The sequence below is a fragment of the Phocoena phocoena genome, chromosome 12, assembly GCF_963924675.1.
Source record: "Phocoena phocoena chromosome 12, mPhoPho1.1, whole genome shotgun sequence".
In the NCBI taxonomy this organism is placed as follows: domain Eukaryota; kingdom Metazoa; phylum Chordata; class Mammalia; order Artiodactyla; family Phocoenidae; genus Phocoena; species Phocoena phocoena.
The window spans coordinates 68,472,267-68,499,756 of NC_089230.1; the positions used below are offsets into that span (position 1 = coordinate 68,472,267).

The following is a 27,490-nucleotide window of genomic DNA, read 5'->3' on the forward strand; positions in this document are numbered from 1 at the left end:
AGAGAAATATTGCCATTAAAGTACTTCTTAACAAAAATTTCAAATTGGAAATGTTACTAGACTATGTTTCTAACAGTACCTTAGTTTTTCTTTCCAAAGTAACATTCAGTGATCATTTTAACCTTATTTTCTCTTATGACTTCAATTATTTGACGACAGAAGACAAGAATGTCTGGTTTCCTAAATTCAGATATTTCCTACTTAGAATGCCTAAACTGATGAGTGTCCTTGACTTTTTCTCCACATCTAATCTGTACAAAGGGGAAAAGAAGAATTCCAATTTGGAGGTTGCCAGATTCCTTTCTCTCTCGTAGTTCCCAGACTCTTGCCTGCCCTTGCTGTAGCAGCTATTGTATATTTGATCCTTAGTGTTTTTAATATTCCTATGTTTCTGACCTCAGCTTAGCAAAATGACTGAAACTTTGCTTTCTGTTCACTGCTTCTGCTTTACTCAGATCCCCACATCCCTATTTTAGAGCTTAGCAAAGAACAGTGGAAAGTATAACAGCTTTGAAGTCAGACCTGGATTAGAATCCTGGTTCCATCAACAACTATGAGATCTCAGGCAAATCACTTAAACCCTCTCTATGCTTCAGGTTCCTCAGCTGTAAAGTGTGGCTAACAGTGTCTGCCACAAATGTGCACTGAGTATTAGACTCAGTACTACTCAGGAAAATGTACTGAAAGTGCCCAACACAGCGTGGCACACAGCAAGCCTTCATAAACCCTGGTTACTACTGTTCAATAGTGCATACCATTACTATTATTGCTCACATTTCCTTACCCTAATTTGGAACTGGCATTCTTGATCCCTGACTTGAACCCCAAGATTGCCAGTGCCAGGGAGATGCAGAAGGAGAAGAACAAGTCCCTCCCTGACAAAGAAATCTGCAAATTTGGAAATACCCAACTGGAAAAGGAAGGCAATTACTAATCACGAAGGTTAAAGAGGAAGCCCAGCAAGAATCAACTGGGTGTTTGAGATAAGTATGTTGACTTGAATAGAAAACAAAAGAAGTCTCAGAAACATTCCAGTTGAAGTATATAAATACATAGAAATCTGTTACTGGCATTTAAAAAAATGAAATAAAACATAGCTTTTCAGTGGCAATCTAGTTTCCATGAGGAGTTATTTTTCCAGATAGCATAAAATTCGTTTCCTATCTTAAGCTGCACCTGCTAGATTACTAACATTTGTATTATTAGGTCTCCAGACTTAAAGTGCTTTTAATGTGAATTTTCCTCCTACTGTGCCTATCTGTTCTTTTCTTGTGGGCCCAGGGGAAGCCAAGACTTAATAAATATTCAGTTCTCAGACTTCTTTATGATATTTTCATATAAGCATTTATATCCGCTGAAGAAAATTATAAGACTGTGTTCAGAAACTTAACTCCACTTGATTTCCCTTTTCTCACTAGCCACGTGGTCATTATTTTTATGAAAGAGTAAGAAGTCACCATACATATAAGAAGTAAAGCCAAGGAAAACAAATAATTATAACTTTAAAAGGTAAATTTGTCAGGGATAGTAAGTGATCTTTGATATCTGATAACACCAAGATATCTTATTTATTCATATAATATTAGACAAATAATTTATGACTTAGCCAATATTAAATTAACGTGGATAGAGCCAGCTCAGGTGGGAGAAGGCATCAGCCGTGGCCTCCTTCACAGGATGCATTTCACCCAGTGACGCTGCTCCTCTGCCCAACCAGGTCAGGGCCATGTGAGCTTGCTTTCCATGACCACCTTCCCTACCATGACAGCAAGCTGGCTGGATGGAAATGATCCATACCTAAGTTCTCCCTGTGTAGTGTCAATATTTCTCTAAATAAACACTCATTTTACTTAAAAAATCAAAAGTTCAAAAACAAGGTAAAACCAGCAAAGAAATGGATGGTTGCTACATTAAAAACACTATAAGCTACAAACATAAATTCAAGACATGTACAAATATTAGCTACAACATGGCTACTTATGAAACTCCCTGGCAGGCAGAGTTCTGGAGGCAGGTGTTACTTATTGGTAGGCTTAGAGCAGACAAAAAAGGAAAAAAACAAACTACCTCAGCAGCTGCAAAGCCGATGCATACTCCTCTGAATCCTGTATGTTCTTTTCTAAACACGTGCAGTACAGCTCTCTGATCTGGAAGTGAACAGCACACTTGTGAGGAATCAAAAGTGATCTCCTAAGTTTGCACACTACATTTGGAAAAATCATAAATGGTCAAGTCAAAAAAAATAATGTCATTAAAAACAGCCACTTTCTGTAGATGACAACAGACTTGGCATACATCACATGGATCAGGCATTTACATAAAACACCGTTCACATGAAAGCAAAATGAGACCATATTGGGATTGGCTGATATCACCGGTCACTTTGCAATAGGAAAATTATTAAAATGATGATGTGATTACTAAAAAGGTTTAATGGCAGAAAATGTCTTTTAAACAAGTCATTCTTACATATTTATATTTGTTCTCTAAACCTTTTGAGTTAAGGATGCAAAGATTTAGGAATACAGAATTCTTCCATTTTATTCACTTGACAGGTGGTTCACAGGTTTATGCTATGACACGAAGGCCAGCAGAGCATAATTTTGCAAGGAACAAATTCTTAAACTGCCTCCCTTTAGCTCTGGGTGTAATGCAAGGTTAACCATTAAATGGTCTCAAACAGATTCCTTTTTCCATTTCACTAAAGTGGAGGATCAACTCTCTCAGTATAAGTAACAAAGAAATGTTAAAGAAAACAAGTTTAAATGCCTTAGCACATGTACATTGGAGAGAAAGCAACACCACTTGGATTCATGTGGCTGTTTCTAGTTGTGGCCATCAGACAAAAAATACTGTTTCAATAACGAGTAAAGTATACAGCTGGAATGGATTTAGATTGCGTACTCACTGCAAGATTTGGATCCATTTCAAATTCTGATGCCTGAATGCTACCAAACTCAAAGCAAAAAACCACTAATATTCCTACTTTGTAGATTCCAAATGAGTAAGTTCTGGTTACCTGTCGACCCAGTGGGTACTTGGGAAGAGAAGAGGTGAACTGATGAAGACATCTCAAAACCAGGAAGTAATTTGTATGGTAAACATGCAGGTTTTCTAGTAATGACTGTGTTTCCTCCTAAAAAAAAAAAAAAAAAATCATAGAATACATTACAAATATGTAAGCCAGCAATTAAAAGAATAAAATACTAAAATCTAATTCATGGGTATATATATATATAAAATTTCCAGAAAACTGATGAGAGAAGATTCAGAATTGCAAATTAACCTTAATCCTGAGAATTTTTAATGCACACAAAATCTAGGATAAAGGCTGGATATTTTGTATTTAGTGTCAAGTCTGGCGATATTTCACACACACCAAAATTAATATTGTAATTTAATTTCCTCCTACCTACAGCACTGCCACAATAACTTGGCCCCCAAAATACAGGTGTGCAAAAGAGCACCCGCGGAACGCCTGCCCACGCTAGTCACCTGGTGTGTACCACAGCAAGGTATGCCCATCACCCTCTACCTCACTGGCATCAGAAGGGTGAGGAGATCACCAGAGCGCCCACTACCAATGTAATTAACGGTTGCTGAGGTTCCGCTTAAGATGTATGTATGCTTTTCTTAAAGTCCTGGTAAAGTTGTGTTTGAAAGGGAAGGAGAGACTGTAGAGAAATACTGCAGGTGTAAACCCCTGCTTTTTGCTGGGAATCTCCAATACTGGTTTAGTCACTTTACCAACTAAGGGGAAAAAAAAGTGAAAAAGAGCAATGTGAAGCCAACAAGCTTTATAATTTAGAATCCAACAAGTATGATATGGGAGATAGTGTCTTAAGAAACCTATGGGATGACTGAGCTCACAAATCAGTTTCAAAAGGTTTTTCTTGGGGGCGGGGGGTGGTTGGAAGTGATTATGTTTTCTAGAACCTTCTGAAATGGTTTAGAAATGATTTTAAAACACTACGTCCTATCAAGCATCTTTCAGGCCTCAAATACTTTTATCACTGCTTATTTCTGTAACATTTTCTTAAGAGGATTATGATCTGTGGCATGGTCTTCAAATTTTTTTCTCCAATGAGAAGTCAAATAAAGGACTTTAACTACTGGGCTGTCTTTTTTTTCAGTAGTATCTAGCAGATACCCATTATTTTCAGTGGTCAACCATGCAGAAAATAATACCTCAGATATCAATAAATTCAAGCAAATCCAACATATATAAACCAACAAATCTGATATATTTTCCTAAACTCTAACTCAGAAATCAATTCCTTGGTCGGCGATCTATGGACCATTACCTGAAAGCATAGGGCAAATGAAGGAAAAGCTTTTAGTATCAAAATGTTTTCCCACCAGTATCCGAGTTAGTTGGAATTTCAAAAATCTAGGTCTCCTATCATAACAAAGGGTATTTTAACCACCACTGGCAAGGTATACTTTAATTCTATTTTCACTGTAAGCTATGACAGAGACTGCATAAAGCCACTAACTGTTTGCCTTGATGTGTGATTAAACAGCTTTTAAACAGGGGCAATATTCTGGAGAAAAAGGAATCTATTACTGAATAATAACCATACTTCTTGCTGCTTCATGCACTACCTATTACTTTTGCTTTGTGGAGTAACTGTAAATACAAATAACTAGGTGATACAGTAGAAATGAATGCCATCTTCACTGAATTTACTTGTATGTAGAGAGAAAAGAAATACCTGACACAGTATGGGCAATGTCACACGCTCAAGAACTATACGCCCTAGAATAAGTGTGAGAGGAGGGATACGAACATGTTTTCTCCCAGAATGTGGATCACATCCCCGTGCTGAGTGGAATGCTAGCATTTAAAAAACATTTTGTTTGGTTTTATTCCTATAATATGGCAGACTATTTCATGTGAGGAAATGGAGTTCTGGTTCCAACATTGGAAATAAAACCGGCTACATGGGACTTAATTGAGAGAAGATCTGTGATATCTTTCTAAGAGATTTTCAAGAATAATTTTGACCATCCCAAATCTTTGCTTTATGTGCTGACTTTAGAACCTAATCTCCATATAAGAAAGATTCCACTGTTATTTATATCTGTGTGCTTATCAGCTGCAGCAGAAAACATCACAAATGACTAATTTAACTTTTTCATGTAACCTGTTCTCTAAGTTCTTTGTCTTGCTGAGATACCTATCTGCAAATGCCTTTATCTAGGCAGGGCAACAATCCTGATGCACTTTAGGAACACTTTTTCATAAACTTTAGCCTGGTTTTAATGTATGAGAAAATTTCCCACTTAATAAACACATTACAGCAGCACCACAGTATGCTCATGCAAAAGCAAAGCCTGTTGAAACAGTACTCCTGTTTTCCAAGCATTAAAGTTTTCCTCGGGCATCCTTTCTGTACTGTAGTCATAGCTGCCACTGTTTTATTTCATAGTTGTGTTTAGGATGGTCCTTTTCAACAGAGATACACTGCCTAGAAATATTTATTATTTCCCAAAGAGATATGTTTTCTTCTGTTCTTGAAACATGAAGACCTCTTGGTCTCTACTGATCTTTGAAGCAGATACAGGAACAGTGTGCTGTAAGAAAAACAGAGCAGAAACAACCTCCTTGCTCTTCCTCAAACGTTCCAGACATGCTCCAACCTCAGGTCTTTTCCACTTACTGTTGCTCTGCTTGGGACTCTCTTCCTACAGATTCCTGCGTGGCAAGCTCTACAAGTTCCCTTTATTAAAGTCACCTTCTTGGTGAGGCTCTTATTTAAAATTTCAATCCCACTCCCCATGCACACCGTCCATATTCCCTTCCTTTCACTGTTTTCACCTTAGCAATTATCACTAACATAGATATTTTACCTACTCATCTTGGTAACAGATAAGCTCCACGAAGGCAGGGGGTTTTGACTGTTTTGTTCAGTCCTGTACTAGATTAATACCTGGCATACAGTAGTCACTCAAAAAATACTTGTTGAATGAGGAAGTGCATGAATGAATGGAGGCCAACAAGCAGTCTCTCTCCTAAATAAAAGCAACCGCTTTTGTCTTGCTGGGTGTGGGCCAGACTTAACTAATTTTTCAAAAGAAGACAAAAGTCTGAATTTGTGATGTAAAATATCTCAATTTGTTAATGTTGCCTCAGATTAAAAACAAAAACCACTATGGACCTAAAAAATCACATTTATAGCAGGCTGTCAGTTGCCAGTCAACGTGTAATACACCCTTTTAAATCAGCCATCTCCAATCACTTCAATTCTGTCATTCATTCAAAAATCATTCATGTATTATTGTTTACTTACATGACAAGGCCTCTATCATTACTGATCTAGTTACTTTTTTTTGGAGAAGCCAATGACTATGTAAAACTTAAATATATATATATAGGTAAAGAAAACTTGAGTAGAATTACATTTGCCATGATGCTTAGTTTCTCCATTTATTTCTCTTCTTATTTCCATAGTATTTATCACTTTCGTGTCTAGAATGGTATGCATGGGGTGAAGAGTGATCTCAAGAAGATTACACGGAAGTATGTAAAAATGACTAAATTTCTGCAATTTATTCCTTTCAGATCATGAAAAGCTGGTAAAACAAACATATTGAATTTCTGGATGAAAACGCATCAGCTGTCCAAGAACACAGCATTTTCTTATTTATCATCTTGATAGAACTAAGTGTTATTTTTCTCATTAGAGAGAAATTTTGGCTGACAGTGTTTCCCAGATCACATGGCAGCTACCTAGAGAACAGCAAACCACCATTTTCTCCCAGCTCGTGAGTGGCCTGAGTGCCAGTCCTCTCATCTGTCTCAGGCTTTTGTCCTGCATACTCCTACCCTGGCATTTACATCAGAAGCACGTGATGAAGGGTTTGGATTTAAAGTGTCAATTCCTCACACACTACCAGGCTAACGCCTAGCTTGTTTGATCACGTTTGGTAGTTTGTTTGCAGTAGTTTTCTTTTTTCCTTCTCTTTTCCTTTTATTATTAATAAATCTATTATTAATAATTTCCCCCTTCCTTCTGCCCTTTGGTTCTGCCAAAAGAAACAGAAAGAAGAGGCATGGGCAAAGGTGAAAGGCAGGTCTGCAACAAACACATGATAAGCATGCTAAATGGTGACCAGAAGTCCTTGCCCTACCACTAACTTGCTCTGTGATTTCAGATATTTCACTTCCTTTCTCTTGGCTGCAGTTCCTCACTTGTAAAATCAGCATGCTGAATCAGATTATCTTTGTAATAGTAATATATTACAACTCTAAGACGTTCTCTTACTTCCCACTCTCAATGGAGTTAAAATCTAGTTGGGCACATAGGCATAGTGGCATGAAACATTAAAAGTCAGAATAAAACTTCAACTGTCACCTGCAAGAGACTGAATCTAAGTTTTCTACATACCATGAAGTTTAACCCTTTAAGGGCTGAGAACATGCCACATAGTTTTAAGTAAGATTTGAATAAAAATACATAAATTGATTTTCTTAGATGCAGTACTTGGAATTAGTCACTCATTAAATATACTGAGGATAATATAATTTCTTGGCAAGAGAGGACCAACATGAATAGCACTTCATTACCAGTAATATAAAATGTGGTCGGTATAAAGAGCACAAGATTAAAATGGGCCTAATCTTAGATATGGTATTGGGACAATGCATAAAAACCACTAATTGGGAAAAGCTGTTAATATTCTCCCCCCCCTCCCCAATGCAAAACATTTGCTCATGGAAAGGAAGAGAATTTTTCACTATTAAAAATCTTTCCAGGGACTTCCCTGGTGGTCCAGTGGTTAAGACTCCACGCTCCCAATGCAGGGGGCCCAGGTTCACCCCTGGTCAGGGAACTAGATCCCACATGCCACAACTAAAAGATCCCACATGCCACAACTAAAAGATCCCGCATGCTGCAACTAAGACCTGGCACAGCCAAAAAAAAAAAAATCTTTCCAGTATTTCAAGAACTAGGGTTTTTTTAATTATAGGATAATGATAACAGTTACGCAAATGTGATATGACGCCAAAATCTTCTTCAAAGCTCTCCTTAACACCTGACTTGAAACAAAATTTCAGGCACAAGCAAGAGTAAAAATTGTATCTCTGTAATTATGGTGAATTTGAAAGTCCTGTTTAAGGCACTTTTGACAGCTCAATTTCTCATGAAATATAGTTTCATAAATTAAAGATTTAAGTTAAAAAAAAGAAAGCTTGATTACTAAAGCAATACTATGGGGCAAAAACATGGTAAAAATATATCTAGTCACTATTCCTATTTCACTTAAAACCTACAGCTGTTTACCATAATATTTTACCAAATTTAATTAAACTTATGCACTAAAATGAAATTTTAATGAGGAATCTAAATGATTTAAGCAGTCAGAAAAAAATATTATTAATCTGTTTAATGAACAAGTAAATACGATCTTAGCATTCTAGACCCAAAAGGAACTTTAAAGATTATTTGGTTAAACTTCTATTGAAGGCTTTGAAAGCTACTGAGTTATCAGAAGTTTGAATTAATGGGAGCTTGAGCAAGCTTATTCTGCTTAAACTTAGAAGAACTTGATTGTTGATTATCAGAGTACACGTTCTGGCCATTGTACCCAGCTGCACTGTACAACTGTTCAAGGATAGACTACTCAGAAATGAGAAAATGCACAGAATCTTTACTCTTTCATCAGCTGTATGATGAAAGAGTAAAGATTCTAAGGTCCCACCTTAGTTTGAACTTCTTAGTGAATCTTCTACAAATGTACATGATTGGGTTAGCTAAATTTTTAAACTTACAAGTACATTAAAAAACTTCATTCCTTAAGTTTACGAAATACAAAGCTGGTACACAATTTCAAAGCAGTATCTATGAAACTAAGGGTCCATAATTTTAAGGGAGCTGAAGTTTTTTTTGTCTTTTGGGGGTTTTTTTTACATCTTGATTCCAGTCAGAGGATAACTGAGATGAATAATTTGTTTAGGTTGAAATTTAGTAGCTTAGTTCTACACTTAAGAAAACAGGGTAAGGGAAACAATAAATAATGTTTCCTTCTAGGGAGTCAGTCTAATTCAGTGGTTCTTAAAGAATGGTCTCCAGACCAGCAGCATCAGCATTATCTGGGACCTTGCTAAAATGCAAATTCCTGGGGCCCAGCACAAGACTACAAAATCAGAAACTCTGGGGATGGAGCCCAGATATCTCTGTTTTAGTAAGTCCTCCAAGTGATTCTGATGTATGCTAAGGTCTGAGAATCACTCATTTAGTTTATCAGAGTAGAAAGCAAACTAGACTTTTAGGGCAGAGACAATCTTGATATAAAGAGTATAAATTTCTCTCAATAACACGATGAGGTCTATGTCTTAGAAATCTGAATGTAGAAAATGGGTACAAAATGATCAATTCTAACAGTAGGTAAGTCTATATAACTATATAATCTATATGACTGTATAACTGAGTATTATATATAGTATGTATGTTATAGAATATATAAAACAGTATATTTATATTGATCTTAATTTTTATTATAGTGAAAAATAAATAGTAACAATATGATTTATATTTATAAGTTTTATTATTCTATTTGTTTTTAACTCACTCTCACTTGCTGAACAGGCTTTGATTATCACTAATCCTATGAGGAAATCATACTAAGAAATTATCATCCAATTTCAGAGATAAGGAAATTGAGGCTTAAATAGGGTAACTGATTTCCTCAAGTACACATCGAGGAGCAGCTAGAGCTCAAACGCAAGATTTCTGGGGTCAAGATCAGGATCTTCCCCTGTATCATGCAGTACCATATTACTGATTATCATATGGAGTTTCTTTTAATTTTTTTTATTATAGAAAAATATACATAAAATTATCATGTATTTTAAAACAAAACTATAAAAAAGAAAAAGAAAAGCATTATAAGAATAGTCAAAGATACTTTTGCTCTAAACCAGAAAAATCAACAGACATATTGATTAATTTTTTTCAGAGATATCTTCTGTCTTTTGAATTTACCAGGTAGCCTGCAGACGACTTTTTCAGGTTAAGGGTACAAATCTTTGTGCTCCTTCATATTTCTTACTATGTAAGTCTCAAGAAAATATGCCTCTAAATGATCAAATATGCGATCCCAAAATGAATACAGCAAGGATAATAACAAATAGGGCTGATAAGTGCAACAAATACAAGCACAGCATAAATAAATGCTTAGAAAATACACAAAAAGTTACAGAAAAGCAAAGATAAATGTCAGGCTATTTCTGTAACAGACCAGCCTAGACATTCTCTCCCTTTGTTATCTCAATGGTTAAAGGTACTCTTTAAAAATCTATTCCTTAAGACTTCCCTGGTGGCACAGTGGTTAAGAATCTGCCTGCCAACGCAGGGGACACGGTTCGAGCCCTGTTCCAAGAAGATCCCACATGCCATGGAGCAACTAAGCCCGTGCGCCACAAGTACCGAGCCTGCGCTCTAGAGCCTGCGCACAACTACTGAAGCCCGCGTGCCTACAGCCTGTGCTCTGTAACAAAAGAAGCCACCGCAATGAGAAGCCCGTGCACCCAAGGAAGAGTAGCCCCTGCTCACCGCAACTAGAGAAAGCCTGCACAGCAATGAAGACCCAACACAGCCAAAAATAAATAAATAAAATTAATTAATTAAAAAAAATCTATTCCTGGCTTCTGAAAATACTCTTGACAGAAAGTTCACAGGAAATGCACTTGGCAACTAGCTGACTCAGCACAGAGCTAATCTACCTAATCTTGAAAAACTCAATAAACATGCACACATCCTTTCCCACTGGTTCTTAAGTTTCTTCTCTACTGAAATAGGGTTTGAAGATTTCCTATACTGCTCTGAAAAGATTACAGAGATTATTAAAATGATTATTAAACCCAATCCAGAAGTGATTATATATTATGGCTCAGTGTGGATTCTGCCTCAGAAATAACATTTAATAAAAGCCATTCTCCATTGTAATTATGTATGCCATAATTCGTTGCGTGCAGCAATGAAGACCCAATGCAGCCAAAAATAAATAAATTTATTAAAAAAAAAAAAGGAGGTAAATTAGTATTTACCTATATAGAACACATGCCCTCTAGGAACTAATATTCTTTTATTCAAAATTTGAAAATAGTTTGTATCAGTATAACCCACAGAGCACTAGGGCTTAACTTCAATCTCATCTTAATTTTATTACAATTTTCTAATAACTTTTTCCTTAAAAAGTTATAAAGAGTATGAAAATAAGTGTGACATTATGCATTCTAATTGTAAGGGACTTGTTAAATAAATGAAGGTAAATTCATTCAATAAAATATGATGCCACTCTTACAACTACATGTAAAAGAATAAAACTAGAACATTCTATAACACCACATACAAAAATAAACTCAAAATGGATTAAAGACCTAAATGTAAGACTGAAACCCATAAAACTCCTAGAAGAACACGTAGACAGAACACTGACAATTCGCAGCAATATTTGTTTGGATCTGTCTCCTAAGGCAAAGGAAACAAAAGCAAAAATAAACAAATGGGACCTAATTAAACTTAAAATCTTTTGCACAGCAAAGGAAACCATCAACAAAATAAAAAGACAACTTACTGAATGGGAGTAAATATTTGCAAATTATATTACTGATAAGGGATTAATATCCAGCATATATAAACAGCTCACATAACTCAACTTCAAAAAACGAACAACCTGATTAAAAAACGGGCAGAACTGAATAGACATTTTTCCAAAGAGGAAATGCAGGTAGCCAACAGGCACATGCAAAAACGCTCAACATTGCTAATCATCCAGAAAATGAAAATAAAAACCACAATGAGATATCACCTCACACCTATCAGAATGTCTATCATCAAAAAGAACACAAATGTTGGCAAGGATGTGGAGAAAAGCTAACCACCTCGTACACTGTTGGTGGGAATGTAAATTGGTTCAGCCACTGTGGAAAGCAGTATGGAGGGTTCTCAAAAAACTAAAAATAGAACTACCATATGACCCAGCAATTCCACTCCTGGATATATATCAGAAAAAACCAAAAACACTAATTTGAAAAGATACATGCACCCAATGTTCATAGCAGTATTATTTACAATTGCCAATATATTGGCACCTAAGTGTCCATCAACAGATGACTAGATAAAGAAGATGTGGTGAATATATATACAGTGGGAATACTACTCAGCCATAAGAAAGAATGAAATTTTACCATTTGCAACAACATGGATCGACTTGGAGGGTATTATGCTGAGTGAAATATGTCTGACAAAGACAAATACTGTATGATATCACTTATGTAGAATCTAAAAAATAAAACAAACTCGTGAATATAACAAAAAAGAAACAGACTCACAGATACGGTTACCAGTAGGGTAAGGGTAGCGGGTAGGGGCAGGACAGGGGTAGGGGATTAAGAGGTACAAACTACTATGTATAAAATAAATAAGCTACTAGGATATATTGTACAACACAGGGAATATGGCCAATATTTTATAATAAGTATAAACGGAGTATAGCCTTTAAAAATTGTGAATCACTGTATGGTGTACACCTGAAACTTACATAATATTGTATATCAACTATAACACAACAAAAAAAGGTAATCTACAAAAATAATACAATGCCACTCTTTAGTACTGATATAAAATGATTTCCAAGATTAAGTGCAAAACAAAACAAGGTACAGAATAGTATATATACTTATCTTCTGTAAGACAGAGGAGTAAATCCCCCAAATATATATAATTACTTGTATATGTGGAGAATATCTCTAGAATAATACATAAGAAACTAGTAACACTGGCTGTATCCAGGGAGGGTAAGTGGGTAGTTGCAGAACAAAGGTGGAAGGGAGTCTTTTCACTGTATATTAACTTTGCCTTTTGAATTATGTACCATGTCCAAGTATTATTTATTTTAGAAGGAAAAAAACCTCCCTCTTTTGATATTCCCTATGTTGTATGGCTAACTCATCATTTTCTAAGCTCATTACTTCTTTCCCAGCACTATATTATCAATATGTAATGACATTATTTTCAAATCAAATCAATACCCACTTAGCAGTGGGTCTCTAAGCTGCATGGCTTCTATGTGTTTTTATTTATGACAGCCTTTACAAGAGCACTAAAATGAGACCGCCTACAGATTCCAAAACTGCTAAGTGGAAAGAAAGCTGAGATCTGCAAGTGTTTTCAAAATAGACCACAGGAGAAACCTCATGTGCCAGTTTTATTACTTGATTAAAAAAAAAGTCTTCCTTTTAGAACTGAAGTTTTATGTCACCTTTAATAGTCACATTCCTATACAATTATCAAGATCCAATACTTCATTGTGCAAAGCATATTAGGATGTACGAATTTTTTTAAATAAAATTAACTCAATAAATTTTATGTGCATGTTCTTTCCCATGAAGAAGAAAAAGAGAATAACACTGAAACAAATATATCCATATTCCTACCTTCAAAAATCTCTCATTGGTCAACAGTGCAACTTGCTTTTCTGAAGCTTGCTTTTCCACGTACCTAAAATTTTTACCATCCCATACACAAAAAGAGAAAATTAGAATTCTAAATATTTGAATAGTATATGGAAAAAAAGAACTATGTAGATTGGTGGCCACATTCTTTTATTTCTTCTCAAACATAAGTTCAAGATGACAGTCATGGTTTACGGTCATTTTTAACTCCTTAAATCAGCTGCACTTCACAGTCTAGGGGTCTAATAATAAACAAAAGCCATAAACTCCAGAAATAGGAAATGTTATTTATAAAAAGTGACTCTGGAGAACCTGCAAATTATGTCCCCTTGTAAAAATATTTTTCTTTATGCCAAGTGTTCAAATCCAACAAAGAAATGTCTCAATTAAAAACAAAAGTCTTTTATTTTGCTCTAAACAAAGAAGTTATTTTTCTCTCTACCCACTTCAAACATAACTGGGTCTGAGATCCCTTATTTTGCCCCAAACTCTTTTATAAGATGTGTTAAATATGTACTTCTCTTTTTACCTCCTAAATGATGGAAGACGTCGGATGTTTTCACATTGATTATCTGATAAAAAATTTATTCTTCTCTTGGCTTCTGGGAGATTACAGCACAGAACACTGAGGGGCTGGGAATAGAAATGTTCTAATAGAGAAAGCTGAAAGAAATGTGAAAATTAAATATATTTGCTGTATTTTGACAGTAAATCTTTTGTCCTATGTTTGCTCAATTTTAAGGTATTTTTTAACAGCAAAAATATTTATGGCACTATTATATTTAATAATGTCACAACAGCAATGCAAATAATGCACAAATGGCTATATACTTTGAATATTTTAAGACTCCAATTTTGTCGACAAGGTCAGAAAATTGTAATGTCTGAAGTAGAAACTAATATAAATAACAGCTATCTGCAGGAGCAACTCACTTACAATAACAGTAAATGTGGTGGGGATGTGACTGTGGTGTGAACTAATAGCCTAACAGATGCTCAAATACTCATAAGAAAATACCAATCTAGAATCAGTGTAAAAACTGGTCTGCTAAATAAATAAAAATGCTACAATAGCAGAAATTTTGCCTACTGATAAAAAACAATATGAAAAATGAGGGACGGCCAAAGAAAATGTATCTTTTTCAATTCAGTTTTATTTCATGGAGGAAAAGATGGTACAGTATCTGGTAGATACATGTATTCCAGTCTAGAATGCTGTGGTCTCTGCAGTACAAGGGTGATTGATTTTCCAGATCCTACCATAATTTGTAAGATATATTTTACAAGACTATCCACATGTTAAAAGCTCTGAATCTAAGCAAGCTTCTCATGACCAGTTTGGTTTTTCCAGATACCTTGTACCAAAGAGACAGTTCCCTAGATAGTGGACAAAACACATCCTGGTCCCTGGAAAATAGCATTCCACATCACAAATTAATAAATTAACATGCTAGCTTATATATCAGTCTTAAGGTATTTGAGCTTGATCCTTCCTGGGTAAACTGATAATGAATTTCTGAGCCTGTAGAGCTGAAGACCAGATATCCAAGGCAAGAGGAAATCCTCCAAAATAGTCCATCCTCCAAAATAAGGCTATAAGGCAAAGGGCCAGCCTAACTTAGAAACAAGTACAAAATAGAAAGCAACTGTTCATGCCAGGTGCTGAAGTATTTTTGCACATATCAACATGATCTTATTTCTTACTTATATATTTCCAATTATATTAATGTGATAATATTTATTCCAGTGTTAACACTACTTTTTAAACATGAGAAAAGTAAAGACCAAACACGATAACGGACTTGCTGGGGAGGAGGAAAGGGACTAAGTCACATGAGTTACAGCAGAGCTACAGATAGGACAAGAGCCCAGTAACACTTAACTATTCGGTCCAAGTGTGTTCCCAATATTTGGGTCAATTAACCAGTTGGTTAACATATCCACCTAATAAGGACTCAACCATATACCGAATGATTATATGCCCTACTGCACCTTCTACAGAGAAGTAAAAACTTACACATATTTCCCATTGATGATTAGGAAAACTAGACAAATGGGGTCTAAAGACTGCCACTTATTAGCTGTGTGACCTCGGCCAAGCTACTTAACCTAAGCCTTTGTTTCTCCAAGTGCAAAACTGAGAATAATACATATTAATGAAGCAATGTTAATACTCAGTAAAATGCGTAGCATAAAAAAATTATCAGGAACCTATAAAATCATCTAATCAGATCCCTTCATTTTACAGATGAGAAAACTGAGAAACAGAAAGATTAAGTAATCTGGTTAATATACTTTTCTTCACTCACTTTCTCAATGGTATTTGAGCCTACAGTTTATATTTTCTTTTCCCTTAACTTCGGTGATCTCTCCCCTCTATTGGTTTTCCTTGTTGTTTTTAGTCTCCTTTTCTGTTGCTCATTCACACAGTCAGCTTGCCTTAGGGCTCTACTCCTGGTCCTTTCCTCACTCTAGGTGACTTCATCCTCATTACACAGCTTCAACCACCACCTTTTAATGATAAATCCTAAGTATTTCTAGTCCAGATCTTTCTCCTGGGTACCAAACCTTTATATCCCATATGCCCTAAACTTACCATACATAAAAAGAAACTCATCCTTTTCTGACAAACTGGCTGTTTACTTTAACGTGTACACTTAATAAAGGGTACCAACCTCCAAACTATCTGCCAGGCTAGAACCTGTGTGTCTGTAAGATGCTCCTCTCTTACTCACCCTATCATCCACCGAGTAACAAGATTCTATCTCATCTTCAAATCTGTTTCCTTCTCCCTAGTCCCACTATCACTACCTGTTTCGCCCCTGTTGTATCCTATCTAGGTAACTGCAGTAGCCCTCTAACAGAGGTCTCTCCCTCTACTGTGGCCTTTCCAATTTTGACCTAGCTAGCTCCTGTTCCTTAGGATACACTTCTGTTCTCCTATGGACCCCCAGGCATGTTTCTTTAACAGCACTGACTACTCAGAACAGTAACTGCCATTCTACTCTTCTGCCTGCTTCACTAAATAAGCAATTTGAAGACAGAGATTTCTTGGTCCTCTGTATCTCCAGGGCTCAGCTTAGTGCTTGACTTACAGTAGACCCGTGATAAACACTCATGAGTAAATAAACAAATGAGTAAAATGAAATGAGAGAAATAAATTAGAAAGTTACATCTCAATTTCATTTAATTTTGCATATTGCTAAGGTAAATAATATTTTCTTGCTTTAAAATACTTTTTAAAAAGTCTAAGTTGAAAAAAATGATACATATTAGCCATAACAGCTAATACTCTTATGTAATAAAATACTATAGTGTTTAATGTAGAGGAAGAACACATATGAGAAATAATTTATAATCTTCAAGGCACTACACAAACATGAGGTATTACCATATTGCACTTTTGTACTGAAGGTTACTAATACATAGGTTTTCATGAACCTGACAACCGGCATGTGTTCACGACTATACTTTGCTAAGTTATTTTAGGTAGTTGCCGAAAGAAGGAAATACTATCGACTTTGAAACAACTGGTGAATGGAGTCCTTTTTTAGATTAGGTGTTATGAAGCTAAGTTCATGAATTTTCTTCTTGAAATTTATGAAACTTTAGTGAAAATCCATTCACAATATATAGGAATAAATATAAATGAACACACACACATATGTGCAGGGCACAGCAAACTAAAGCCCATAGCCTATTTTTGTATGGTCCAGGAACTACGAATTATTTTTATACCTTTATAAAGGGTTATTTAAAAAAAATAACAAGGGCTTTCCTGGTGGCACAGTGGTTGAGAGTCCGCCTACCGATGCAGGGGACACGGCTTCGTGCCCCGGTCCGGGAGGATCCCACATGCCGCGGAGCAGCTGGGCCCGTGAGCCATGGCCGCTGAGCCTGCGTGTCCGGAGCCTGTGCTCCACAACAGGAGAGGCCACAGCAGTCAGAGGCCCGCGTACCACAAAAAAAAATTAAAAATAAAAAAAGTAACAAGACTTTCAACAGAGACCACATGTAGCATGCAAAGCCAAAAATATTTAATATCTAGCCCTTTAGAGAAAAAGTTTGCTGACCCCTTATATATAGCATTTCCTAGGTAGAAAGTCCATTAGCATTCATCAGATTCTCAAAAATAAAGGTCCCTTCCTCCTCACCCCCAAATGGTTAAGAATCACTGGAATGGAGAGGTCTTTTTCCATTTTAGATATTCTAATTAACGTATTCTCTACACTTTGCTGCAAAGTAACAAAGGAACCATAGAATCTAGAATATAACTTGAACTTACTTATTCAGATTTTGCCATTTAAAATGCCCAATTATCACACTAAAAAGTCAGTCTGAAATAACATGCAAATTATTTAGAATCAGCTTGCGAATTTTTAAACCCATTAGTGTCTTCTTACCTGAAGTCCTTTTATAAAGTTTTGGATTGAGAAATCATGATACAAAAAGATGTTGGTCAGAACCTGCAACACTTTTTCACTTAGTTTAAATGGAAATTGAGTTGTAAGAAGTAGCTGAAAGAGAAAAGGGAGGCAGGACATATTCCTGGTTAGTCTTCCCTCTTCATAAACATCAAGTATAAATAATGAGGCAACGAATGATACCAAAACACAGTACCTATGAAAGCTATACTAGTAGCTAGATTTTTTTAGGTCAGATATCAACCAAAATTTTAAATAAACTTATACAACAGTAACAACAACAAAAGAAGCGATTCATACTATATCTTCAGGATCACAGATATCCATCATCCTTCATTCAATTCCTAATTTTAAAAAATTCTATTAAAAAATATCATCTATACAAACTCTTTTCTCCCAACAGAAGCCACTGAAGAAGCTGTAGGCTTTGGCAATTCTTGTTATTAGATTTCTTTTTCATCCATATTGATGCACATTTACAAAGAGTAACAACACATTATGTACTGTTGAATGAGAAACCCCAAATTAACAGGTGTCTATTTAAAAAATATTAAATAGCTGAATTTGCATTTCAATGGCCTACCCTGAAGATTTTAAATCTGAAAACAAAAAGTCATACTAGGCTTTTCAAACAGAAACAGAGTGATAGAAGGCCAACTGAATTTGGAAACAACCTAGCAATTTTAAGTACTGTAGCTGGAAAAAATTTCCCTAAAGTCAGTGGCTACCACCTTTAAGGGAAAAAAATGCAGAAGTGGTTACTAAATAAGTGGAAGGTGGTCGTTAGTTTACCTTACAGAGCAGCACAAAGGACATCTTCAAGGAGGTGAGTTTAGCAACAGTTCATGGAAGGTCACTACTAAAGAACAGTATTTCCACTTAGGTAGAAACATAGAGGTAAGGTCTGGGAAGGCGTTGGTATTTACTTTTTGTCACGAGCAGTATGACAGGAAAGAGTCCATGAAAAACTTCAAATCATTTAATATAAAATATAAGGGTGGGGCTTCCCTGGTGGTGCAGTGGTTGAGAGTCCGCCTACCGATGCAGGGGACACGGGTTCATGCCCCGGTCCAGGAAGATCCCACATGCTGTGGAGCGGCTGGGCCCGTGAGCCATGGCCGCTGAGCCTGCGTGTCCGGAGCCTGTTGCTCCGCAAAGGGAGGGGCCACAACAGTGAGAGGCCCGCATACCGCAAAAAAAAAAAAAAAAAAAATGTAACGGTGAAAACATTGTTATTGTTACTAGGAAGTCATTAAATTCTGCAAAAATTTATTTTAAAAACCTAAGTTTCTATTGAGTAATGACTGGTTGATAGATAAATAGGTAGGTAGATATAGAAAGATATGATCATTCTTTTCATAAAGCTTATATTTTAAGTGAAGAAGTAATACTATACGTGAGAAAATCATTAAATAAAAATAGTAAAATATGTGAAGGAATATATACAATATCATACTGAGAAATTTATCACTAACATTTATAAACTGTCCATGGCAGTTTTCTTTTCATCCTATTTCACTGGTAACATTTTTTCTTTTTACCTTATCAAGTACTGTAGTCAGGTGCTCCTTGCAAGACAAAGACTGGAATAGTTCTATACACAATAGAGATGATACTGCATGAGGAAGCAACCGATGGACGACAACAGGAGATGTGGCGATTCCAAAAATGAGTATTAGTGGAAATTCATGTAGATGCTGACTAGTTTTTCAAAGGAAGATGCAAAAGTGGAATGTCTTTAGCAAATATATTTCAATACACCATGGTTTAAAATAAGACCACCTTTACTTTCAGGCCTACTTTATAAGACACTGCTAAGGAAGATCATTCTAAATAATAAAAATTTTTAGGTCACTCATTTTCCTCTGTTACAGTAACACAGAAAGTTATTTCCCAGACATTCTAGCTCTGAAATCAATCTATTAATAGATCCTCTCATTTTAGCAATAAGAACATAGTGGTCCAGAGAGATCAACTGCTTCCCTCTAAGGTTATACAAAAACAAGTGTTAGAAGAGGTGTTAGATGCTATTCATCCTCTATTCATCCTCTCGCCCAAAGTTTGAGCCCTACCTACAGTCTTCCTCACAGTTAGACATCTAGACTATGCTTTAAGAGTTCAGTAACATGAAGGTCACTAATTTTCAAGGTAACTTACTCTATTTATGGATGTTTCTAACAGACACTATGTCACCCCAGCATAACAGCTAAGCTTTAGAAAACTTTTCTTACAAATAGGTAAGATATTTTTAATGGACATCATTAAAAAAATATTACATTCTTTCCCCACAGTCTTAACTCAAACTTATTGAACATGATTTACTCTTAGCATTACCAATATGAACATAAATGACTTCCACAGAGTAAAACATCAGTATCCCTGAGGGCTACTGTAGGTCAGAGCCCTCTGTATCATAGCTGATAATTTTGCTTGTTCCCTCTTATTAGCTATTGCTTTTCAGTATTCTAGCTGTATGCAGTTCTACTTTCATAGTACTGAAGTATTTGAACTATCTTACTGTTTAAGTTCTTCTTTCTTACTTTTGATGGTAAAAGTAGTCACAAGTCTGAGTTCCAAAAAAGCACAGCTTTTCTGTCACTATTCTGTATTGTGCATTTTTTCAGCATGTTAATCAGTTCAGTGTTAGCATTAAGAAAAGTCTTAGGATCTGGAAATCTTAGTTTCAAATGGGGAAAAAAAAGACTATCAAAGTAGGAATTATTATTAGATTATCACACAATACAGCTTTAGGCAAATGTAGCCGTAACTATTAAGCAAGTTAACATACAGAAGAAACCAAATTAATTTATATTGTAAAAAATGTACCACGGGAAAAGCATGTCAGTGGGTTTTTTAATAGGGTTATTTAGGGCTTCCCTGGTGGCACACTGGTTGAGAATCCGCCTGCCAGTGCAGGGGACACGGGTTCGATCCCTGGTCTGGGAAGATCCCACATGCCGCGGAGCAACTAAGCCCGTGAGCCACAACTACCGAGCCTGTGCTCTAGAGCCCATGAGCCACAACTACTGAGCCCGTGTGCTGCAACTACTGAAGCCTGTGCGCCTAGAGCCCATGCTCCGCAACAAGAGAAGCCACTGCAAGGAGAAGCCTGCGCACTGCAACAGAGACCCAACACAGCCAAAAATAAACAATAAATAAAATTTGTAAAAAATAGGGTTTTTACTTCAATTCCAAGTCTCACAGGATTTCCTTGAAGACCCAATAAGATCATAAAAGTAGTTTCTCATTAGAAATACCATATAAAATAATGTTATTTAAAAAAACATTCTTGCTCAGTAGAGCCATATATAACTCAGAGCTTCTAAGGGTGGACAGGTATCAGAAAATAAGACATGACAAAAATATCTCAACCTGGAGTAGTTCATCCATCTAGTGGGCAAGTAAGAAACAGACAACTTTGGTGAGAGAAACTACACTTTATACTGTCTTATCATTCTAATTAAAAACTGGTTAACTTTTGATTCTCATTTTTGGATCAAAAAGCAAATGAAAATCGTATAGGAGGTGTTCAAACATTCAATTTTATAAGGAATTTGAAATCATCCTGGTTTCAATCCATTAGTATTAAAATGAGGGTTAAACTGCTACTCATTTTCTCTGCAAAAGGTTGCTTTTTGATTAAAGTTGTATGTTTTCTTAATAAGAAGAATTTTGCGAAAAAAACCAGAAGATATGCCATCTACCTGCTGATAATTATAAAGTCTTGGAGTACTTTTGTGGTGAAGCTTTCCATATCCTTTAAGATAAGCACAACAGGAGGAGACTGCCATTGGCTAGGAGTCCTCTTTTTTCTTGGCATTTTTACGTCAGTCTTCTTTTAAGCCATTGTGGAAAGAAGGAGTTAAAAGTAAACTTTACTACCCAAACAATGTTATAATGCCACAAGTTGATATATCTTCCATCATATTTCACAGTAACATTGTTTCTTTTATTTCTCCCACATAATAAAGAGAAATTCATTTCAACAGTTATTAGCAGAATCTTTCTGTGTCTGACATGGGAATAATAACCAAGAAGAAAAAAGTTCAGTAAAATCTATAACTCATATGAAATATTTATATTTTCTGCTATCTGAGAAAACGACAGGACAAGCATGGGGGGACGAGAGTATTTTCTATAAAATTGATTTTCTGTTAGTACAATGTTATCTTTTGCTTTGCTTTAGAGTGAGAACCAGTATTTTTCATTAAAAACTGTAATGAATAACACTACATGCTGCTCTACTATTATGAAATTTCAAGTTGAAAAGCATCTTAAATGTCATCTGGTCCAATCCCAATCTTTTAAAGATTTCTGACCTAAATTGCAGGCAGTATTTGATTTCTCGAAAAATCTAAAGCTGTGGATCAAATTAAGATATTATGGTAAGCATTAGACCCAGTTTAGTCCCTATATAAAGCAAAATAAACTTCACTTATGATGACTTCAGCAAATACGTTCTGCAGAAAATGTCACCACAGTAACTTTTCCCATACTATCTGGCTACACAGCATCATAAACTAAGGCTGTGGTTTTATGGTGCAGTTATCCATGAATCATCTAGGTTATTTAGTTTCAACAGAGACTGTCATGGTAGAATGAGACTTCTATTTATGTATCTGCTTGTTAAACATACTTTACTTACAGAGCATTTATTCCTCAAGAATTCTAAACATGGAACAAAGGAGATTTACATATATATTATATATGTGTGTGTACATGTGTGCGTGTGTGCATGTGTGCATGTGTGTATGACCATTCCTCATCAAACTAAGTCGACAGTGGGTACTGAAAGCATGGTTCTACTGCACCAAAGTAAATACTGAACCTAAGAGATAATATGTTAAAGATAAAGACAATAAAGATAAAGACAGAGATAGAATCTGCAGCAGAACAAATTCCTGATGCTGTTTTGTCATTAGATGACATTCTCCCACAAATAAAATGGCCTCGTAAGAACCTAAACACCTCCCAGGAATTAGGCTACATACTGATAAAAGAAAATTTCTAAATTCTAGCAGCCTTAGGAAAAATAAGTAGCTTCTATTAAATTAAAAGCAAGTGCCACATAAACGTATCCTTATTAGAACAAAACAGTACTATGTTTACTATGTTTACTATAATTCCAGACCTCTTCAATCATATGCCAATTTCCTGGCAAAAAATTGTCAGTTTACATTTACCTGTGTGACACTCATATACCAAGTAGAAAGAGAATCCATTGAATAAGGTATCTTTTTCTGGGTGACCTGAACACTTTCTTTCTCTTTGGATTGCACGTCTACATTGCAGTCCATCAACTGTGAGGCCAGCTTTTGCAAAAAATGTTTCATATCTGCAGAACATAAAACATAAGAAAGCATATCCCCTTAAAACACATCTAAAATACCTGAAACTTCTTGAACAGTATATTACACTATTTGGGTAGAATGTGTTTTTCTACACTTAACCTAATGTAACATTTAACATATTAACTATTGAGGTTCGTTAGTATCCTCTCCCTAATAGTTTAATTTCATTCATTCAGACTAACACTAGGCCAAAGTTTATGTATATTGTCTGTAATAAAAGTGTTACCTAAACAAATGTGCAAACATGAAAACTATAAATTATATTAAGAATAATATGTATTTAAATTACACTGGACAGCAAAAGGTTTTTAAGACCCCTAAGAAGACATCGAAAGTGTTATTTACATAAGCTATTTTACTGATTACAATTCTTCCTTACAGTCATTTTCAAAGATGCCCTAAGGGCTTTTACTTAATTCCAAACAGTTTATGAATATGAACATAAATATAAGCACTTAAAGCCCTTGTATCAGCCCAAATCTAAGTACATTTTACTCTATTAGTGTCCACATCCTTTATGATTTAATGGCTCCAGATACCCAAGATTAGCTCTGGCAATGGACTGCTTTTTACCACGGTGGCCTTTCAAAGTGGGATAATAAGATGATTTGAGGCTGTATATATGAGCCTATGTATGTAGTCTCTTCTCTGTTGGGCTAAATAAGAGATCCTCAGCTTATTAAACTTATTAAAATTTTACTGCGTTCAGAAAACATCTTGTGAGTGTCTGGACTATTACTGGAGGTGAAGCTGATTGGTAGGGGTGGGGCCAGAATAAACTAAAGCGGCAGAGTCCTACAATAGTCAAGATTACGCCAGAGGCACTAAACCTCATCCTGCCAAAAATGTAGTGCCATGCTCCTCCCGCAAATAAAAAAGGATAAAGAAAGCTAGAGAGATGGACGGACGGAAGAGACATGTAACATCTCATCAAGGTTGTTATAGCATTTATACTTCACCTGGGCAATCTTTAGCTTGCAATGAAACTACATATGGAGTAACATTATTCTGAAGGACTTCTGTTAGACTTCTGAATGTTAAATCATGATCTGTTACATTCACACCTATGGGATAATAAATCAATATTACACCATCATTTTTATCATTAATAATTTAACAAGAAAAGCCATTTAACATGTCATAAGTTAAAATATTTTAAAAACATGATTAATAATAGAAACTAAGAAAACATACTGCATAAATGAAGAGTTCTCCATTAAAAAGATAAATATAGAGGCACACACTATACTTATCAAAGGTATTTAGCACGACTTTTTAAAAAAAAATCTACTGGGGATGTGTAGTTGACCCTTGAAAACATTTTAAAAGCAATTTCAAATTCATAAAGAGCTCTTTAAAATAATCATTCAAAAACAAGGGCCTTACTGTGACCCTGACTTAACAACTGAGAAGAATCCAATCATTAATAGCAATTCTATTAATGATCTTAGTAGTAAATACAAAAGGTAAGTGTATACTAGGGGAAGAGTCTAAAAACAAATTAAAACTTTAAGTCCTTTAAGTATTTACTGAATCCCTGGTTCTCATTTCCACAAATCAGTTTTAGTGCTCTGCATGCAGGTATCAGAGTTGAGTGGAAATTTCCCCACTACTTTGGAAAAAATTCTATTCACTGATACCTAATGTCACAATCTGTGACTTCTAGAAAGTGCTTTGGTGCTTAGAAAGTGCTTTAGTGCCAGCAGCAGACATCTTGAAACTGCTTGAGACTTGCTACTATAAAACTTCAACTGCTTGGAATATCGTATTTTAATTCATATATGTGGAATCTAGAAAAATGGTACAGATGAACCGGTTTGCAGGGCAGAAATAAGAGACACAGATGCAGAGAACAAACGTATGGCACAAAGGGGGGAAAGTGGCGGGGAGGGGGTGCTGGTGGGATGAACTGGGAGACTGGGATTGACATGTATACACTAATATGTATAAAATGGATAACTAATAAGAACCTGCTGTATAAAAAAATAAAATAAAATTCAAAAATTCAACAACAACAAAAAAAACTTCAAGTGCTTGGAAGGAAAAGAAAAGGTTCAGAATCTTCCAGACCACCAGTAAGCAAATTTTTTTTCTAGGAGACAAATAAAAATGCAGGCTGGCTATTTTAAAATGGACATATATACGTTTTTGAAAACAGAAAATGTGTAACTGTGTAACTGTATAAGTATTCTTTGAGTACAGATATCAAAATGGTATTTAGCACGCATTATGGTCTAGGAATGTGATACTGCATCACTGAACAAATTTGGGAGTTTAATAAAACATTGGCTTCTCTTGTCTTTCACTGACAGACTTTATTAGCTATTTAACACTACGTTCCTTAAAACAATGGATTTGCCTATTGAAAATAAGATAATCAACAATGTCTTCAACTGGAAAAATGTTCTCCTCAGACCACTGACTTTGAAACTTATGATTTCCATTAGCTTCTTTTCTCCTTATGACAGCAGGCAGAGAAGGGATTTAAACAGTTATCTCACAACAATCTATCAGGCCCTCCCTCTTGACTGTGTTTCCCCCACTCTACTTCCAATTGCTGTAACCTGGCGGGAGAGAAACAAAGCACCCAACAGTACAAGCCAGCCATCACTGGGCCTCAGTTTCTCATCCATAAATGGAAGGGGTTTGAAATTAAGTGGCAGGCTGCACTGAAAAGCTGGTCCACAGCATTATAAAAATCATTCCCTGGAGTCTTGTTACTCAGAGGAATCCTGGGATTGGCAATATGGGCATTACCTGGAAGCCTGTTAGATATGCAGTTTCCAGCCCCACCCTAGACCTATTAACGAAAATCTCTATTTACTAAGATCCCCTGGAGGTTATCTGTAGATATCATTAAGGTTTGAGAAGTATTGTCCTGAATATCAGGAATAAGATTTAGGTATTGGACAGTATTAGAGGCAGTATTAAACAACAGAATTAATTTCTTATCTCAGAGCTCACTAGTATAAAAACCTTGAATAAACAACAAATTGGAAATACAACGAGGAGTATGTTTGGAATCCAAATAAATCCAACTTTCCTTTCAGAAGGAATGAAGAAAGTTTGCTAATATTCCAAAGAAAATTTTTCCATTATCATGCAATCCAGATGTTTGGTTAAAATGGGATATTAATGATGGATACTTAAGTATGTAAAAAGTTTACAATCTACAATCTGAAAGCAACTTATATATAGTTCATCCAAACCCCCTTCACACCATTAATATTAATACAACATTACAAAACAATCCAAGATTGAAAAAATAAGCACAGGGAAATAAAATTAAGGTCACAGAGTAATTTCATTGAAGATATGATAAAGTATAAAAATTGTATCTATCAACATACTGGTAGTTTCTTTATTACTGAATTCAAATCTCAGATTCAAATAACTAAGGAAGAAAGAGTAACACAAATATATTTCCCCTTCATTTTTCTGACAAAAAGGTGAGGGTACTAACTAACCCTAAATCAATTTCTTTTAATTTACAGATGTATGGTCAGTATAAGGAACTTTTATTGGTTTTGGAAGTATGCAAACTTTAATTGGTTTAATTCTGTAAATGAAAAAGACAAAACAAGTTTATCAGAACAGGTGATTCCCACTATTCTCAACAACAAAACCACTATTACAAAAAACAAACACACACGTATGTACCTAGAACAAGAGCAGCAGTTGGAATTTCTCTGAGTTTTATTTGACAGCCCCAGTCTCTTGAATTCTTCTGGAACCCAGAATGAGACTTCTGAAGAAATTCAATTAGACTGTCAAACAGGTTTTTATTTAATTCCTCTTGTAGTCGCTACAAAAAAACCCACAAAACTTTATGAATTATTTTTAGCAGTAATCTGATACATCTTTCCAAGTTTGGGAAAGGAAACTGTCATGATTTCAATTCCAAAGATCACATGTAAAATAATTATAAGATAGATGTAATTAAAAATTGTTTTTCCTTAAATCTCCAGTGAGCAGTGCTTTGAATTCCCTCCTTAAAGAATTTCATTTATTCATTCAACAAACATTTACTAACCACCTTACAAATGAAAGAGTCTCTTCCCTAAAAAAAGTGAAAAAAATGAGCTAGAACACTTACAATTAAATTGAAATACATTGCATAGAGTGCTATGATAATATAGGAACAAAGAGTAGGATCATCCACCTTAAGCTGATCAGGTGATATATTTGAGCCAAAGAATTAGAGCAAGTGATGCAGGAGGTGATGGTGGACGAAAGAAAGTTAAGAAGGAATG

General features: G+C 35.5%; 1 protein-coding gene across 2 annotated transcripts in view; it reads right to left on the minus strand.

The window, feature by feature from the left end:
* The window catches only part of ORC3 (origin recognition complex subunit 3), a 60,908-nt gene that overhangs the window by 25,266 nt on the left and 8,152 nt on the right, over positions 1-27,490 (minus strand). For both annotated transcript variants that reach the window (XM_065888498.1, XM_065888497.1), the window contains exons 4-13: positions 26,898-27,042; positions 24,197-24,301; positions 23,070-23,221; positions 21,591-21,721; positions 19,428-19,587; positions 17,866-17,979; positions 13,992-14,125; positions 13,445-13,508; positions 3,020-3,136; positions 2,068-2,147 (exon numbers count right to left, since the gene is read on the minus strand). In XM_065888498.1, the coding sequence (XP_065744570.1) occupies positions 2,068-2,147; positions 3,020-3,136; positions 13,445-13,508; positions 13,992-14,125; positions 17,866-17,979; positions 19,428-19,587; positions 21,591-21,721; positions 23,070-23,221; positions 24,197-24,301; positions 26,898-27,042 (1,202 nt within the window). The remainder of the gene's footprint in view (positions 1-2,067; positions 2,148-3,019; positions 3,137-13,444; positions 13,509-13,991; positions 14,126-17,865; positions 17,980-19,427; positions 19,588-21,590; positions 21,722-23,069; positions 23,222-24,196; positions 24,302-26,897; positions 27,043-27,490) is intronic.